The 16,692-nt window shown below is 47.8% G+C and overlaps 1 protein-coding gene across 4 annotated transcripts in view; it reads left to right on the forward strand.

Moving 5' to 3' along the window:
- Nucleotides 1-16,692, forward strand: part of LOC137347548 (retinoic acid receptor RXR-alpha-A) — a 319,476-nt gene that overhangs the window by 80,820 nt on the left and 221,964 nt on the right. For 3 of the 4 annotated variants that reach the window (XM_068012021.1, XM_068012019.1, XM_068012020.1), the window contains exon 1: nt 7,842-7,962. The exons of the other annotated variant lie outside the window; for it this stretch is intronic. In XM_068012021.1, the coding sequence (XP_067868122.1) occupies nt 7,953-7,962 (10 nt within the window). In that variant the 5' untranslated portion in view covers nt 7,842-7,952. Of the gene's footprint in view, nt 1-7,841; nt 7,963-16,692 lie in introns of those variants that run through there. 4 annotated transcript variants of the gene reach the window in all.

Below are 16,692 nucleotides of genomic sequence, written 5' to 3' on the forward strand. Positions count from 1 at the left end.
CAAGGAACGCACAAAGTTAACTTGCAGGTGCAGCAGGCTATTAGGAAGGCAAATGGCATGTTGGCCTTTATTGCAAGGGGATTGGAGTACAGGAATAAAGAAGTATTACTAAAGTTGTACATGGCTTTGGTGAGACCGCACCTGGAATACTGTGTGCAGTTTTGGTCTCCACATTTAAGAAAGGATATACTTGCACTGGAGGCAGTGCAGTGAAGATTTACTAAATTGGTCCCTGGGATGAGGGGGTTGTCCTGTGATGAGAGGCTGAGTAAATGGGGCCGATATTCTCTGGAGTTTAGAATAATGAGAAGTGATCTCATTGAGACTTACAAAATTCTGAAAGGGCTTGATAGGGTAGAAGCTGAGAGATTGTTTCCACTGGTCGGGGAATCTAGAACACGGGGACACAGTCTCAGGATAAGGAGCCAATCATTCAGGACTGAGATGAGGCGAAATTACTTCACTCAAAGGGTTGTGAATCTTTGGAATTCTCTCCCCCAGAGGGTTGTGGATGCTCCATCGTTGAATACATTTAAGGCTGGGATAGATAGATTTTTGGTCTTGCAGGGAATCAAGGGATATGGGGAGCGGGCAGGAAAGTGGAATTGAAGCCCAAGGTCAGCCATGATCGTATTGAATGGTGGAGCAGGCTCAATGGGCCGAATGGTCTACTACTGCTTCTGTTTCTATTTCTTATCATAGAGTTATACAGCACAGAAACAGGCCCTTCGGCCCATCGTTCTTGTGTTGTAATGTGTATGAATAAACAGACAGATAGGACAGGAAGACCCCAACCAGTCTAAACAGCCAGTCCAATCCAGTAAAGGTGAACCAGCAAACCAGTCCCTCCCCCAATCTCTTGGAAGAGGGAACAAAAGAAAAAAAACTTAGTTCAAAAAAAGTCTCAGAAGTTCCCCTCTGACCTCTGAATGCAGTTAAGTAAAGTTCCATGGGACTGCAGTAACTCAGATCAACGATTGCACATTCCTCTTGCCCATCTTCTATGGCTGGAGACGTCCTTGCCTCTTGGGTACTCTATGTAGGGACCTGGTTTTGTGTGTCATGATCCACTGTGTGTGTAGACTGTATCCAACTCTCTCTGTGCACTGGGCATCTCCTGAATGCCAGGACTGTCAGCTGATCAGGAGATCCTGAAAAAACAGAGTTCCAGCCTTCCTATCTTCATGGGAACCAAAGAAGATTCCAGAGCTTCCTCACACTTCCTCACATTGAACTGTATCTGCTTCCTGCCTCTATCCTCCTGATGTTTTCTGAAGTCCTCACCATTTTCCGAGTTCCTTACTGTCAAATGTTGTTCCCTATACCCAAAACCAAATCACTATTATATACTGAGAACAAAAGTAGGCCATCATTGACTCCAGAGATTCATCACTTTCCAAACTTTGCCCGAACAAAATCCCAACCATCGATTGATGCAATCACAACAAAAAGAGTTTTTAAAGGGTGTGGTTGCATCATAATTACACTCTGTTGTGGAGGAGTTTCCCATTGGAGCTTGGGTTCTTACACAGTGAATGAATAAGGTTTAGCTGTTCAAGGGAACTTGACTGGTCACATTCCAGCTATAACATCCCAGCAGCCAGACAGTCCCACAGATACCCGGGCTGCCCACGATGTAACTAACCCTGCAAATATCATAAAGATATAATCACCACAACACTGACTGGTTGGGCAGAGGTCAGCAAACTGGCTCCTCCAGGATTGCAGATTGAGGGATTAGGATTGCGCTTGGGCCCCGGCAGGGTCCTCAGTGAAAAAGAAATGTGGGACGACTGAGTTTACTGTCTGAGGTGGGTAGGAGGAGTGGGAGGGTGAGGGAAGGGCAGGAGGAGAGGACGTGGGAGAGGGAGTTGTGAGGGGGGATGTTGGGGAATGGGGAGGCAGATGTTGTGGGGAGGGGTGAGGGGGTGTGGGGATGAGGATGGTGCTGGGGGGTGGGGAAGGGTGTGGGTGAGTCTGGGTCCACGTGTGGGTGAGTCTGGGTCCATGTGTGGGTGAGTCTGGGTGTGAGTGAGTCTAGGTGTGGGTGAGTCTGGATGTGAAGGAGTCTGGGTCTTGGTGCGGGTGAGTCTGGGTCTTGGTGCGGGTGAGTCGGAGTGGGGAAGGGTGAGTCGGAGTGGGGAGGGGGATGGTGCTGGAGGGGGGAGTGGGGAGGGCGATGTTGGGGAAAGGGGAGGAGGATGTTGGGGAGTGATGAGGGGGATGATGCTGGAGTGGTGGTTGGGGAGTGGGGTCGGGAGGGTGAAGCATTAAGGAGGCGTGAGGGGGATGGTGCTGGAGGAGGGAGTGGGAGATGGGGAGTGGGGCTAGCAAGGGGGAGTAGGGAGGGCGATGTTGGGGATAGGGGAGGGGGATGTTGGGAGTGGGGAGGGGGATGGTGCTGGAGAGGGGAGTGGGATTAGGGTGAGTCTGGGTGCGGGGCTGGATGCGGGTGAGTCTGGGTCTCAGCCTGGATGCATCTGGGTTTGAGTGACTCTGGGTCTGGCTCACGGTCAGTTTGGGGGTGAGTCTGGGTCTGGCTGGATCAATTTTGGGTTCATTCTGAGTCTAGGTCACTGTGGGTCTGGGTCTGGGTCAGGTTTAGTCTCAACCTGGACCTGTGTCAGGGTCAGTCTGGGTCAGCTGGATCTGGACCTGGACCTATGTCAGGGCCAGTCTGGGTCTGGGTCAGCCTGGGTCTGGGTCAGCTGGATCTGGATCTGGACCTGGACCTGGACCTCTGTCTGGTTCAGTCTGGGTTTGGGTCAGCTGGGTCTGTGTGTGGGTCTGGCTCGGTCTGGCTCTGGGTCATTTTGGTTCTGGGTCTGGACCTGGGTCTGAGTCAGTCTGGGTGGGAACCAGGAGGAAATGTCAGAGAGGAATACCAAGGTGCTCAGAATACTGGCAGAGATAGATAGCATAAGAGTAGAGAATTATTAGGTGGGGTCAGAGTAAGGGAGAAAGTAATAAAGTCTGAATCAGGGTTAATGTGCATGTATATGAATGCACGGAGTGTGGTTAATAAGACTGGTGAGGTACAGGCACAGATTGACATGTGGAAATATGATGTTGTGGCTATAACAGAGACCTGGCTCAAAGAAGAGCAGGACTGGGTATTAAATAATCATCGATACAAGGTGTTCAGAAAAGATAGGAAAAGGGAAGGAGGGGACAGAAGTGGCAGTATTGATTAAGGAGAGCATTGCAGTGCTGGAGAGAAAGGATGTCCCAGAGGGGTCAAGGACCGAATCAAATTGGCTGGAGCTAACAAACAGAAAAGGTGCGGTTACATTGCTCGGTGTTGTCTAGAGGCCACCAGCTAGTGGGAAGAATGTAGAGGAACAAATTTACAAGGAAATTACAGAGAGGTGCAAAAATTATAGGGTAGTTATAATGGGGGACTTTAATTATCCAAACATAGACTGGGATAATCGTAGTGTGAGGGGCAAGAGTTCCTAGAGTGTGTTATGAAACTTTTCTGCAGCAATATATTGCTAGTCCAACAAGAAAGGAGGCACTGCTAGACCTGGTTCTTGGGAATGAGGGCCAAGTGGATCAAGTATCAGTAGGAGAGCATTTAGGGGACAGTGATCATTGTATCATAAGGTTTAGGCTGACTAGGGAAAAGGACAAAGAACAATCCAGAGTAAGAATAATTAACTGGGGGAAATCAGGCGGCACAGTGGCGCAGTGGTTAGCACCGCAGCCTCACAGCTCCAGGGACCCGGGTTCAATTCTGGGTACTGCCTGTATGGAGTTTGCAAGTTCTCCCTGTGTTTGCGTGGGTTTCTTCCGGGTACTCCGGTTTCCTCCCACATGCCAAAGACTTGCAGGTTGATAGGTAAATTGGCCATTATAAATTGCCCCTGTATAGGTAGGTGGTAGGGAAATATAGGGACAGGTGGGGATGTGGTAGGAATAAGGGATTAGTGCAGGATTAGTATAAATGGGTGGTTAATGGTTGGCACAGACTCGGTGGGCCGAAGGGCCTGTTTCAGTGCTGTATCTCTTTTAAAAAAAAAACAAGGAGCTAAGAACAGAGCTTGGGCAAATAAATTGGAGTCAAAGTTGGCAGGAAAACCGGTAGATGAAAAATGGGCTATCTTCAAAGAAGAGATAATTCAGGCACAATCAAGTTATGTTCCCTCGAAGGGGAAAGGTAGGGTAAAAAAATCCAGAGCTCTCTGGATGACAAAAGAGATAGAGACTAAGATGAACAAGAAATGCGTTTACGACAGATGCCATATAGAAAATACTATTGAGAACCAGTTGGAATATAGAAGGTTCAGAGGGGAAGTGAAAAAGCAAATAAGAGAAGCAAAGAGAGGGCATGAATAGAGACTGGCAACTAACAAAAGGGAATCCCAAAGTTTTCTGTAGGCATATAAATAGTAAAAGTGAGGTAAAAGGAGGAGTGAGGCCGAGGCATAGCTGAGGTATTAAATGAATACTTTGCATCTGTCTTTACCAAGTGTTACGACCAGGTGAGAAAGGTGTCTAAGGTTCCCTCTCGGTCTTCACCTGGTCTTACTGTAACAGGGTTTTATTTTTAACCGCAGCATGTTTTTAGCTCCCCCATGGTGAATCCTTGTTCACTGCTTTCCAATTATAAGGCAAAGAAACCAGCACAAACAGGCTTATCTTAGGTTTAAAGAAGAAAGGTTGAAATTTATTAAACTTAAACTCGGTTAACGTCTACAGATACACAACGCGCCCGTGCTGGTATGCATACGCAATACACACATGCAGATAGATACGGAAAAGAGCAGAAGAAATAAAGTGTGGAAAAGTTTGAGGCAATATCTGAAGAGGTCTTTGTTACGGTTCTTCAAGCTTGTAACGTCCTTAATTGTAGGTAGATCTTGCTTTTTGTTGGGGCCCAGTATTCTTCTTAAACCTTGTTCGCTGTAGGAGACTTTTCTCTCTTGGGGTTCATGTGTCTTCAGTGGATTCAGAGGCTTGTGAGAAAGAGATGGGAGCAGACAGGAGAGATCTTCTCAGTCCAGGAGCAAACAGACACTCTCCGTTCAAACTCTCTGTGGCTAGTTCAAAAAGCCCTGGAACAGCCAGTTGGTCATGTGACCAGCTGGTACAACCAATCCTGGCCCCTGTGGATTGCATCACCCCAGCAGGCCCTGGAATGCACTTCCCCACCCCCTCACCGTACGGTGATCAACATCCAATGTGGTGTCAGGGAATGGCCCTTTGTCTACACAAGCACCGTCTGTTAGTATGCAAATATTTTTTCCAGCCATGGCTGATCTGTTCAACAAGTCATTTCCTTGCTCCAGCAGCAGTTAAAAATCCATGTTCATATGACAAAACCCCAATGTGCCTCATTCTTGGCAGGTGGGGGCCTGCATGACACCAAGGAAGGAGATGCAACCCAAGCAATGGTGAAAGAAGAGGTAATTCAGATGCTTGAAGGGCTTAAAATTGATAAGAAGGAGGTGTTGGTTAGGCTGTTTGTACATAAAGTGGATAAAGCACCAGGACTGGATGAGATGCATCCAAGGATACTGAGGGAAGTGAGAGTGGAAATTGCGGAGACACTGGCCATAATTTTTCAGTCTTCCTTAGACTCGGGTGGTCCCAGAGGACTGGAGAATTGTAAACGTTACACCCTTGTTCAAAAAAGGTGTCAAGATAAGCCCAGCAACTACAGGCCAGTCAGTTTAACCTCGGTGGTGGGGAAACTTTCAGAAAGATTAACTCGGGACAAAATTGTCACATGGACAAATGCGGATTCATTAAAGAAAGCCAGCATGGATTTCTTAAGGGAAAATTATGTTTAACTAACTTGTTGGAGTTTTTTGAGGAGATAACAGAGAGGGTTGATGAGGGCAATCAAGTTATTGTGGTGTACATGGACTTCCAAAAGACATTTGATACAGTGCCACACAACAGACTTGTGAGCAAAGTTATAGCTCATGGAATAAAAGGGATGGTAACAACATGGATATGAAATTGGCTGGTTGACAGAAAACAAAGAGTAGTGGTTAATGGATGTTTTGTAGGCTGGAGAAGGGTTTGTCGTGGAGTTCCCCAGGGGTTGGTGTTAGGACCCTTGCTTTTCCTGATAACTTTTTGACCTAGACCTTGGTGTACAGGGCACAACGTCAAAGTTTGCAGATGATACGAAGCAATGTGAACTGTGAAGAGGATAGTGTAGAACTGCAAAAGGACATAGACAGGTGGCAGATGAAATTCAATGTGGAGAAATATGAAGTGATTCATTTTGGTTGGAAGAACATGGAGAGACAATATAGAATAAAGGGTACAATTCTAAAGGGGGTGCAGGAGCAGAGGGACCTGGGTGTATATGTGCATGTCATTAAAAGTGGCAGGACAGGTTGAGAGAGTGGTTAATAAAGCATACAGTATCCTGTGCTTTATTAATAGGGGCATAGAGTACAAGAACAAGGAAGTTATGTTGAACTTGTATAAGACACTAGCTCGGCCTCAGCTGGAGTATTGTGTCCAGATCTGTCGCACTATCGGAAAGATGTGAGGACATTGGAGAGAGTGCAGAAAAGATTCACGAGAATGGTTCCAGGGATGAGGAATTTCAGTTATGAAGATAGATTGGAGAAGTTAGGACTGTTTTCCTTGGAGAAGAGAAGGCTGAGAGGTGATTTGATAGAGGTATTCAAAATCATGATGGGTCTGGACAGAGTAGATAGAGAGAAACTGTTCCCACTCGTGAAAGGATTAAGAGCGAGAGGGCACAGATTTAAAGTATTTGGGAAGAGAAGCAAAAGTGACATCAGGAAAAACTTTTTCACACAGCGAGTGGTTAATGTCTGGAATGTATTTATTTAGAGATACAGCACTGAAACAGGCCCTTCGGCCCACCGAGTCTGTGCCGAACATCAACCACCCATTTTATACTAATCCTACACTAATCCCATATTCCTACCAAACATCCCCACCTGTCCCTATCACCTACCTATACTAGTGACAATTTATAATGGCCAATTTACCTATCAACCTGCAAGTCTTTTGGCTTGTGGGAGGAAACCGGAGCACCCGGAGAAAACCCACGCAGACACAGGGAGAACTTGCAAACTCCACACAGGCAGTACCCGGAATCGAACCCGGGTCCCTGGAGCTGTGAGGCTGCGGTGCTAACCACTGCGCCGTCCATGTACTGCCTGAGAACGTGGTGGAGGCAGGTTCAATTGAAGCATTCAAAAGGGAATTAGACAGTTATATGAAAAGGAAGAATGTGCAGGGTTATGGGGAGAAGGCGGGGGAATGGAACTGAGTGAATTGCTCTTTCGGAGATAAAAACAGAAAGAGCTGAAAATACTCAGCAGGTCAGGCAGCATCTGGAGAGAGAATCAGTTAACGTTTCAGGTCGATGAGCCTTCATCAGAACTGCATTCACTCTGATTCTCTCTCCAGACTCTGCCTGACCTGCTGAGGACTTCCAGCACTTTCGCTTTTATTTCAGATTTGCAGCAGCCGCAGTATTTGGCTTTTATTTTGAACTGGTTTGGAGAGCTGGTACAGACACGATGGGCTGAATGGCCTGATTCTGGGTCTGGTCCGAGGACCGACTGACAGACAGAGGGCGGGGCCTGTGGCGAGGGCGGGGCCCGGGGTCGGTGGGGGCGGAGAGGGCGGGGCCTGTGGCGAGGGCGGGGCCCGGGGTCGGTGGGGGCGGAGAGGGCGGGGCCGGTGGCGGAGAGGGCGGGGCCTGTGGCGAGGGCGGGGCCCGGGGCGGAGAGGGCGGGGCCGGTGGCGGAGAGGGCGGGGCCCGGGGTCGGTGGGGGGGAGAGGGCGGGGCCTGTGGCGAGGGCGGGGCCCGGGGTCGGTGGGGGGGAGAGGGCGGGGCCTGTGGCGAGGGCGGGGCCTGGGCCTAGTTCGCCCTGCAGCCTCGGCCTGCGATCGCTGCGCGAATCCTGTGTGAGACGCCGCTTTGGACATGGAGCAAAGCCGCGAGCTCGATGCCAGCTGGTGAGTGCGGAGCGGGACGGGGTGAGGGGGGGAAACCGATCGGCCGCCGCTCGGGCCCCGCACACTCGGTGGTGACTGCTGGAGGCCCCCGGCCCGGGCATTCGCGGGATCGGGCGTTGCTTGATTTTAACCCAAACCAGGAAAGCTCGAAACCCGCGGAGAGGCTCAACTCCACCCGTCTGAGAGGCTCCGTCTCTTTGTCTGCCTGTCTCTCTGTGCCTGTCTCCGTCTCCCTCTCTGCCTGTCTCCCTCTCTGCCTGTCTCTGTGTCTCTCTCTGCCTGTCTCCGTTTCTCTGCCTGTCTGTCTGTGTGTGTCTCTCTGTCTGCCTGTCTGTGCCTGTCTCTGTCTCTCTGCCGGTCTCTCTCTGTCAGCCTGTCAGTGCCTGTTTCCATGTCTCTCTATGCCTGTCTCTCTGTGCTTGTGTCTCTGCCTGTGTCTATCTGTCTCTCTGCCTCGCTGCCCCTGTGTCTCTGTCTGATGATCTATTTGAACACTGGATGGCATCCTCTGTCTTAAATCTCGTTTTCTGGGTATGTTTTTGATGTGTGGTCTGGAATGTGGCCAGTTTCACCAAACTGAAGACCGGTAACCTGAGCTGTCCCAACTGTCCACACTTTGCTCAGTTTAGGTGTTGTATGAAGCCATTGACAAACCCTTGAGAGCAAGCGAGGGATAAATCTGAGAATCAGTAATTCAAGGTTAAGCATCTTGGGCATGTTTTATTTTATAAAAGAAGAAATATCGAGGTGAAATCATTGTTTACAAAATTCTGAAGGGCATCGACAAAACTAATCCAAAGGTTGAAATCTTTGGAGATACAAATTAAATCTAACAGAAGATGGTAGGAAGAAGGGATTTAGGGAAACTTTGAGGGGAATTGAGTTGCATATGAAGTTAGGACAGTGAAGCGTCAGAGACAGATGTGTTTCTGGCGTGAGAGACAACCAAACCAGTGGTCTGCGGAGAGATGGCGAGGCTGGGGGACCAGGGAGAGATGGTATTGTATATTATGGTAATCCCTTAGGTTGGCTCATTGTATATTATGGTAGTTCCTGGTTTGGCTGCGTTGTCTATTATAGTAATCACTGGAGTGGGTGCATTGTTTGTATATTATGGGAATCCCCGGGGCAGCTGCATTGTATATTACGGTAATCCCTGGAGCATGGGGTGCATTGCATGTTTCTGTAATCCCTTGGCTGGCTGCATTGTATATTACAGGAATCTTCGGGGTGGGTGCATTATATATTATGGGAATCCCTGGGCCTGGGGTGCATTGTATATTAGTGTAATCTTTGGGGTGGCTGCATTGTATATTACGGGAATCCCCGGGGTGGCTGCATTGTATATTATGGGAATCCTTGGGGTGGGGAGGTGTATTCTATATTATGGTAATCCCCAGCGGGGGCGCAAGTTCATCATATCGGGACATCCTGAAAGGATGAACACAGCACACGATCTTCTGTCCTGTCTCTGAAATGCAGCATCTTGTAGCCAATGGGAAATGTTCCCATTTCAGAAGCTGTTAGAGAATCTCAGCTAGTGAACCAGTAAATTAACTAATGCAGAAAGAACAACGACTGAGACTTGGTCCTGTTGTGGATCTGGCTGGTTTGCTATCCCCTGGTTTGTGACTATGTCACTGTGGATGGGTCCCAGTGTTCCTTCCTCCACTTCGGAGTCTCAGCCAGATCCTAACCCACACCCTCAGCAGACAGTTGGAGTGCTGAGCAGTAACATGATCTCTGAAGGTGAGAGGTTTGCTGTTTCAGGCTGCGCACTGCTCTCTTTCGGAGTTGTGCAATGACTGTTCTTGGTAATGCATTGAGTGGGTGTTTGCGGCCTCAAGTCTGTTGCTGAATCTTTTTCTCTGATTTGGGTGAAAGTCTCAACTGTTGAGGTTGGCTTTATAGAGAGCATGCATCCTGTGGGAGTGCTACACTGTCCCACCACACACATACACAGGAAATCCCCTCTAACAATCTGAGCTGCACCACACAAGTGATTGCGCTATTTTTATCCAGTCTTTCAGACACTGATTGTGATTAACCCAGGCTGCTCACATTCACTGGAATCTTTCAGTGCAGCATTTAAACTGAGCTGAGTGCCATTATTTTCCTAGCCACTGGAGGTAATCAACTGGTGTGTAAGTTTGTGCTTTACACCCCCGCATCTGTTCACATCTCTCTCTCTCTCTCGGTAATTTGCTCCTGGACTGAACAGAAGTGCGTTCCTGAGTGAACAGCTCCTGACTCCACTTATCCCAACACCTGCCTTTAAACAGGCTGAAAGCTGCAGCATGTCTGCTGTGTTGACGTGCTCTTTCACATGCTCTTCTGGATTTGACAATCCCACTGTTCTCCTGAATGGCCTATCATCTTCCACCAGACATAAACTTCAGCTCATCCGGAACTCTGCTGCCTCATAACCTAACTCGCACCAAGTCCCGTTCACCCATCTCTCCCTGTGCTTGCTGACCTACATTGACCCTGGTTAAGCAACACTTAGATTTGCAAATCCCTCAGTGGCCTCGCCACTCCCTATCTCTGTAACCTCCTCCAGCCCGACAACCCTCGAGATCTCTGCGCTCCTCGAATTCTGGCCTTTTGAGCATCCCTGATTTTAATTGCTGCACCATTGGAGGCTGTGTCTTCAGCTGCCTAGGACCTAATCTCCCTCCTCCATCCCTCCCTCTCCTGGTCTCTGTCCTGTGCTCCCTCCTGGCCCCTCCGCCCCTCCATTTGGGCACCTACCCCCTCGTGGCCTGTGCGTCCTCTATCTCCCCCACTGTCTGGTTCCCCCCGCTACCTTGTTGTGCGGTCCATCTGTTCCCCGCGCCCCCCTCCCTCCCCCACTCTCTGGTCCATCACCCCACCCACCAACGCTGTCTGGTCCATTCTCTCCCACCTCCCCCCCCCCCCCACCCCCAAAAACGCTGTCTGGTCCATTATTCCCCCCCCCCCCCCCAACGCAGTCTGATCCATTCCACCCACCGCCCCCCCCCCCCCATGCTGTCTGGTCCATTCCCCTCTCCTGACGTCCAGGCCACCCCCCCACCTCCCCTCCCCTGATTCACAGTGCCCACCACCCCCCTGCCCCTGCTATCTGGGCCAACCTCTCCCTTACTCTTGTAGTCCCCCGCCCCGTTTCTCTCACACTGTGTGAGAGATTACGTCAAGGCTTTTGGTTATGAACCCAGGAACTGCAGAAAGATTTTTTTGTCGGTGCAGCATCCAGTTTTTCTGGTTTCCTTTGTAAAGCAACAGCTCTCACAGCGACCACAGAGCAGGTCTGTGCTCCAGCCAACTGTCTGCTTTGATTCTGTGGACTTGAGGTAATCTACTCCGTGTGCTCGCTGCTGTCAGAAGCAACCTCGCTTTCAGTGTGTGTGCCTTTTGATTCTTGTGCTGGATGGGGCGTCATGACTTCCTTCGCTGTCACTGTGCCATGCTGCTGCTGGCTGTGATGCTGTGCATTCTGTGGCAGCCCATCGATAGAAAGTTAAGGGGAAACCTCATAATTACTCAAAATTATAAGGGTGTTTGATAGAGCAGGTAGCGATAAACTATTTCTTCTGGCAAGTTGGCTGATAACCAGTGGTCAAAAGTTTAAATTAATTGGCAAAAGAACAAGAGCAGAAATGTGGAGAAATTTCTTCACACGGAGGGTTGTTAAGATCTGGAAGGCACGACTTGACCGGGTGGTGAAGGCAGTGTTCTTGAAGACGAATAATTTGCAGTGAAATGGGTAAACAGCTGGGGAGTGGGACTAAATTGACAGGTTTTTCACCGAGCAGCACCAGTATGATGGTTCAAATGGCGGCCTCCTGTGCTCCAAGGTTCAATGATTCTCTAAGAGAGAAACCCTTTCTGTTTTCATTGGCTCAGGAGGCTGTGGTACTGAGTGTAGCCTGTGGACCAATAGGTCAGAGCCTCAATCCAACTTCAGCCACTGGAAGAGGGGCAGTAGGGGTGCAGTGTGTGAATATTAGAAATAATTACAGCACAGAAACAGGCCATTCGGCCCAGCTAGTCTATGCCTGTGTTCATGCTCCACATGAGCCTCCTCCCACCACATTTCATCCCACCCCATCAACATATCCTTCTCCATCATGTACTTATCTGGCTTCTGTTAAGTGCATCTATGCTCTCCGGCTCAACTACTTGTGTTAGTGCGTTCACATTCTGCTGCTTCTACGTTCCTATGTCACACCTTGGATCTTCAATCGTGTTTCGTGACTGATCAGTAGGATCCAGTACCAGGGATCTGTCAACTGAAAGGGGTGCAAAGGCTTTTAACCCACGTGAAAAGTCAAGTAGCTCTGTGGATTTATTGACAAAAGAAAGGGGGTGGGGGGAATGGGGAGACATTTTATAGACAGTGAGTTGTTGTGATCTGGAATGTGCTGTCTGAAAGGACAGTGGAAGCAGATTCAATAACAAATTTCAAAAGGAAACTGGATAAGTGCATGAATGGGAAAAATGCAAGGCTGTGGGGAAATAGCAGGGGGACTGGGATTAATTGGGTAGTTCGACCAAAGAACTGACACAGGCATGATGGGTCAAATGGCCTCCTGTGCCTTAAGTCGCTATGATTTTATGTGGAGGGTGTTCTCTAACAGGGCTGCTCTGTGCCAGGCAGGTGAGAGCTCGATCCTACTGATCAGACACGAAACATGATTGAAGATCTAAGGAGTGACATAGGAACAGAGGAGCAGGAGTAGGCCATTCAGCCCATCAAGCCTGCCCTGCCATTCAGTGCGATCATAGCTGATCATCCACTTCAATGACTTTTTCCCACACTATCCTCATATCCCTTTATGTCATTTGTATTTAGAAATCTGTCAATCTCTGCTTTAAACATACTCAATGACTGAGCTTCCACAGCCCTCTGGGGTAGAGAATTCCAAAGATTCACAACCCTCAGTAAAGAAATTTCTCCTCATCTCTGTCCTAAGTGGCTTCCTCCTTATTTTGAAATTGTGTCCCCTGGTTCTAGACTCCCCAACCAGGGGAAACATCTTAGCTGCATCTACCCTGTCTATCCCTTTAAGTATTTTGTAGGTTTCAATGAGATCACCTCTCATTCTTCGAAACTCTGGAGAATAGAGGCCTAGTTTCCCCAATCTCTCTTCATAGTACAGTCCTGCCATCCCGGGAACAAGTCTGGTGAACCTTCGTTGCGCTCCCTCTATGGCAATAATATCCTTCCTAAGGTAAGGGGACCAGAACTGCACACAGTACTCCAGATGAGGTCTAACCAAGGTTCTATACAATTGAAATAAAACTTCACTACTCCTGTACTCAAATCCTCTTACAATAAAGGCTAACATGCCATTAGCCTTCCTAATTGCTTGCTGCACCTGCATGTTAGCTTTCAGTGACTTATTAACAAGGACACCCAGGTCCCTTTGTACATCTACACTTTCTAATCTCTTACCATTTAAGAAATACTCTGCACATCTGTTCCTCCTACTGAAGTGGATAACCTCACATTTTTCCACATTATATTCCATCTGCCACGTTCTTGCCCACTTACTAACTCTTTCCAGATCCTTTTGAAGCCGCTTTGCATCTTCCTCACAGCACACATTCCCACCTAGTTTTGTGTCATCCGCAAACTGAGAAATACTACATTTGGTCCCACATCCAAATCATTGATATATATTGTGAACAGCTGCCGCCCAAGCACTGATGCCTGAGGTATCCCACTTGTCACAGCCTGCCAATGCGAGAATGACTGATATATTCCTACTCTGCTTTCTGCCTGTTAATCCTTAATCCATGCCAGTATATTACCTCCTATCCCATGTGCTTTAATTTTGCTAACCAACCTCTTGTGGGGGACTTTATCAAAAGACTTCTGAAAATCCAAGTATATCATGTCCACTGACTTCCCTTTATCAATTCTGTTAGTAACATCCTCAAAAAACTCCAACAGGTTTGTCAAACATGATTTCCCATTCATAAATCCATGCTGACTATGTCCAATCAGATCATTATTATCCAAGTGTCCATTTATCACATCCTTTAGAATAGATTCGAGCATTTTCCCAACGACTGATGTAAGGCTAAAAGGTCTGTAATTCCCTGTTTTCTCTCTCCCTTCTTAAATAGTGGGGTGACATTTATGACCCTCCAATCTGCAGGAACATCTGAAGTCCTAGAAATTAGAGGCTGTGTCATTCAGGGATGAGAATTGAAGTTTCTCTCAGGGATCTACAGTGCTCGACTGATCACAGATATAGAACTGGGATTTTGCTAAGCGTTTGGCAGGCAGTATACGGAGGGTTCCTGCACTGTTTAAAATTATCGTTTTAAATCCTTTGGCTTTTAGTCAGCCTCTGATGCTCTCCGAACAGAATCTGTTTGCTGCTCTGAACATGAAGAGCTGTGTGTTTGGTGTGTAGGATGGTAGCTGGTGTGTCCCAGTGTTCTGTAACCATGCTTTCTGCTGCCAACTCATTTTCTATTTGCAGGAAAACCTCTCGTAAGCTTCAAATATCACGGGATAACTCGTCCTCTTTAAACAGGGCTGATTGTTTAAGATAGTGTGCATTTCCTAGTTCTAATTTACTCTTTTCAGGGTGCTATATAAATGCAAATTGTTGATGCTGTATTAATGGTTCTCATGCGTATGCAATCATATGATCTGTTCAGTCTGTCAGTTCTGGATGCGTGTGAACAACATGTCAAATTTGTGAAATAGAGGGGTTGCTTTGTGGTTTAGCATGCTAAATTCCTGCAGCTGATAGGAGCTTGTTCAATGAGCTGCTTGTTGGCATGAATCCGCAGGGAGAATGGCCACAGTTTGTATAAAACTTCCTGACCTGAGAACCGGGGAGAATGGTTCTCATCCTCAGATTTAGGGGAGCCTTTAATTAGGTATTGTTATATTACAGCTTGTCTGGCATAGGAGTTCACTGCTTGAGCCTGTCTGAGACAAGAATTTACCCTGACTCGAGACCCTGTTATACTCAGGCTCACCATCAGAGAACCACCATGTCGCATCCACTGCCACAGTAGATTGTTATTTGGTTGGTACAGGGTTTGTTGACCACATAATGTGGCATGGAGAGTGTGGGTTCCACACACACTGACTCTCACTGGGGTTCGGATTCCACACACACTGACTCTCACTGGGGTTCGGATTCCACACACACTGACTCTCACTGGGGTTCGGATTCCACACACACAGACTCTCACTGGGGTACAGATTCCACACACACTGACTCTCACTGGGGTACGGGTCCCACACACACTGACACTCACTGGGGTTCGGATTCCACACACACTGACTCTCACTGGGGTACGGATTCCACACACACTGACTCTCACTGGGGTTTGGATTCCACACACACTGACTCTCACTGGGGTACGGGTCACAGAAACATAGAAAATAGGAGCAGGAGTAGGCCATTCGGCCCTCCGGGCTGCTCCTCCGTTCAAAAAAGATCATGGCTGATTGTCTAATTCAGTACCCTGTTCCCGCTTTCTCCCCATATCCCTTGATCCCTTTGGCATTAAGAAATATATCTATCTCCTTCTTGAATATATTTAATGATTTCACCTCCGCTGCCTTCTGCAGTAGAGAATTCCACAGGTTCACCACCCTCTGAGTGAAGAAATTTCTCCTCATCTCGGTTCTAAATGGTATGACTGTGACCCCTGGTTCTGGACTCCCCAGCCATCGGGAACATCCTCCCTGCATCTAGTCCTGTTAGAATTTTATAGGTTTCTATGAGATCCCCTCTCATTCTTCTAAACTCTAGCGAATACAAGCCTAATCGACCCAATCTCTCTTCATACGTCAGTCCTGCCATCCCAGGAATCAACCTCCTCACGGCTCACTTCCCCCCCCAGCTTTGTGTCGTCAGCAAACTTGGAAATGTTACATTTAGTTCCCTCAACCAAGTCATTAATTTATATTGTGAATAGCTGGGGCCCAAGCACTGATCCCTGCGGTACCCCACTAGTCACTGCCTGCCACCCGGAAAAAGACCCGTTTATTCCTACTCTCTGTTTCCTGTCTGTCAACCAATTCTCAATCCATGCCAGTATATCATCCCCAATCCCATGTGCTTTAATTTTGCATACTAGCCGCTTATGTGGGACCTTATCAAAAGCTTTCTGAAAATCCAAATACACCACATCCACCGATTCTCCCTTATCTATTCTACTAGTTACATCCTCAAAAAACCGTAGATTTGTTAAGCATGATTTCCCTTTCGTAAACCCATGCTGACTTTATCCAATCCCGTTATGCTTTCCAGGTGTTCTGTTATCACATCCTTTATAATAGACTCTAGCATTTTCCCCACTACTGATGTAAGGCTAACTGGTCTGTAATTCCCTGTGTTTTCTCTCCCTCCTTTTTTAAATAGTGGGGTTACATTTGCCACCCAATCTGTGGGAACTGCTCCAGAGTCTGTAGAATTTTGGAAGATGCATCCACTATTTCGAGGTCCACTTCCTTTAGTACTCTGGGATGTCGATTATCAGGCTCTGGGGATTTGTCAGCCTTTAACCCCATTAATTTCTCTAGCACTATTGGTTTACTAATACTGATTTCCTTCAGTTCCTCCCTCCCATTAGACCCTTGGTTCCCTAACATTTCTGGGAGGTTATTTGTGTCCTCCTTTGTGAAGACAGAAGTATATGTTTAATTGTTCTGCCATTTCTTTGTTCCCATTATAATTTCCCCCATTTCTGACTGTAAGGGACCTACATTTG

Source organism: Heterodontus francisci, chromosome 32 (genome assembly GCF_036365525.1).
Source record: "Heterodontus francisci isolate sHetFra1 chromosome 32, sHetFra1.hap1, whole genome shotgun sequence".
Classification (NCBI taxonomy): Eukaryota; Metazoa; Chordata; class Chondrichthyes; order Heterodontiformes; family Heterodontidae; genus Heterodontus; species Heterodontus francisci.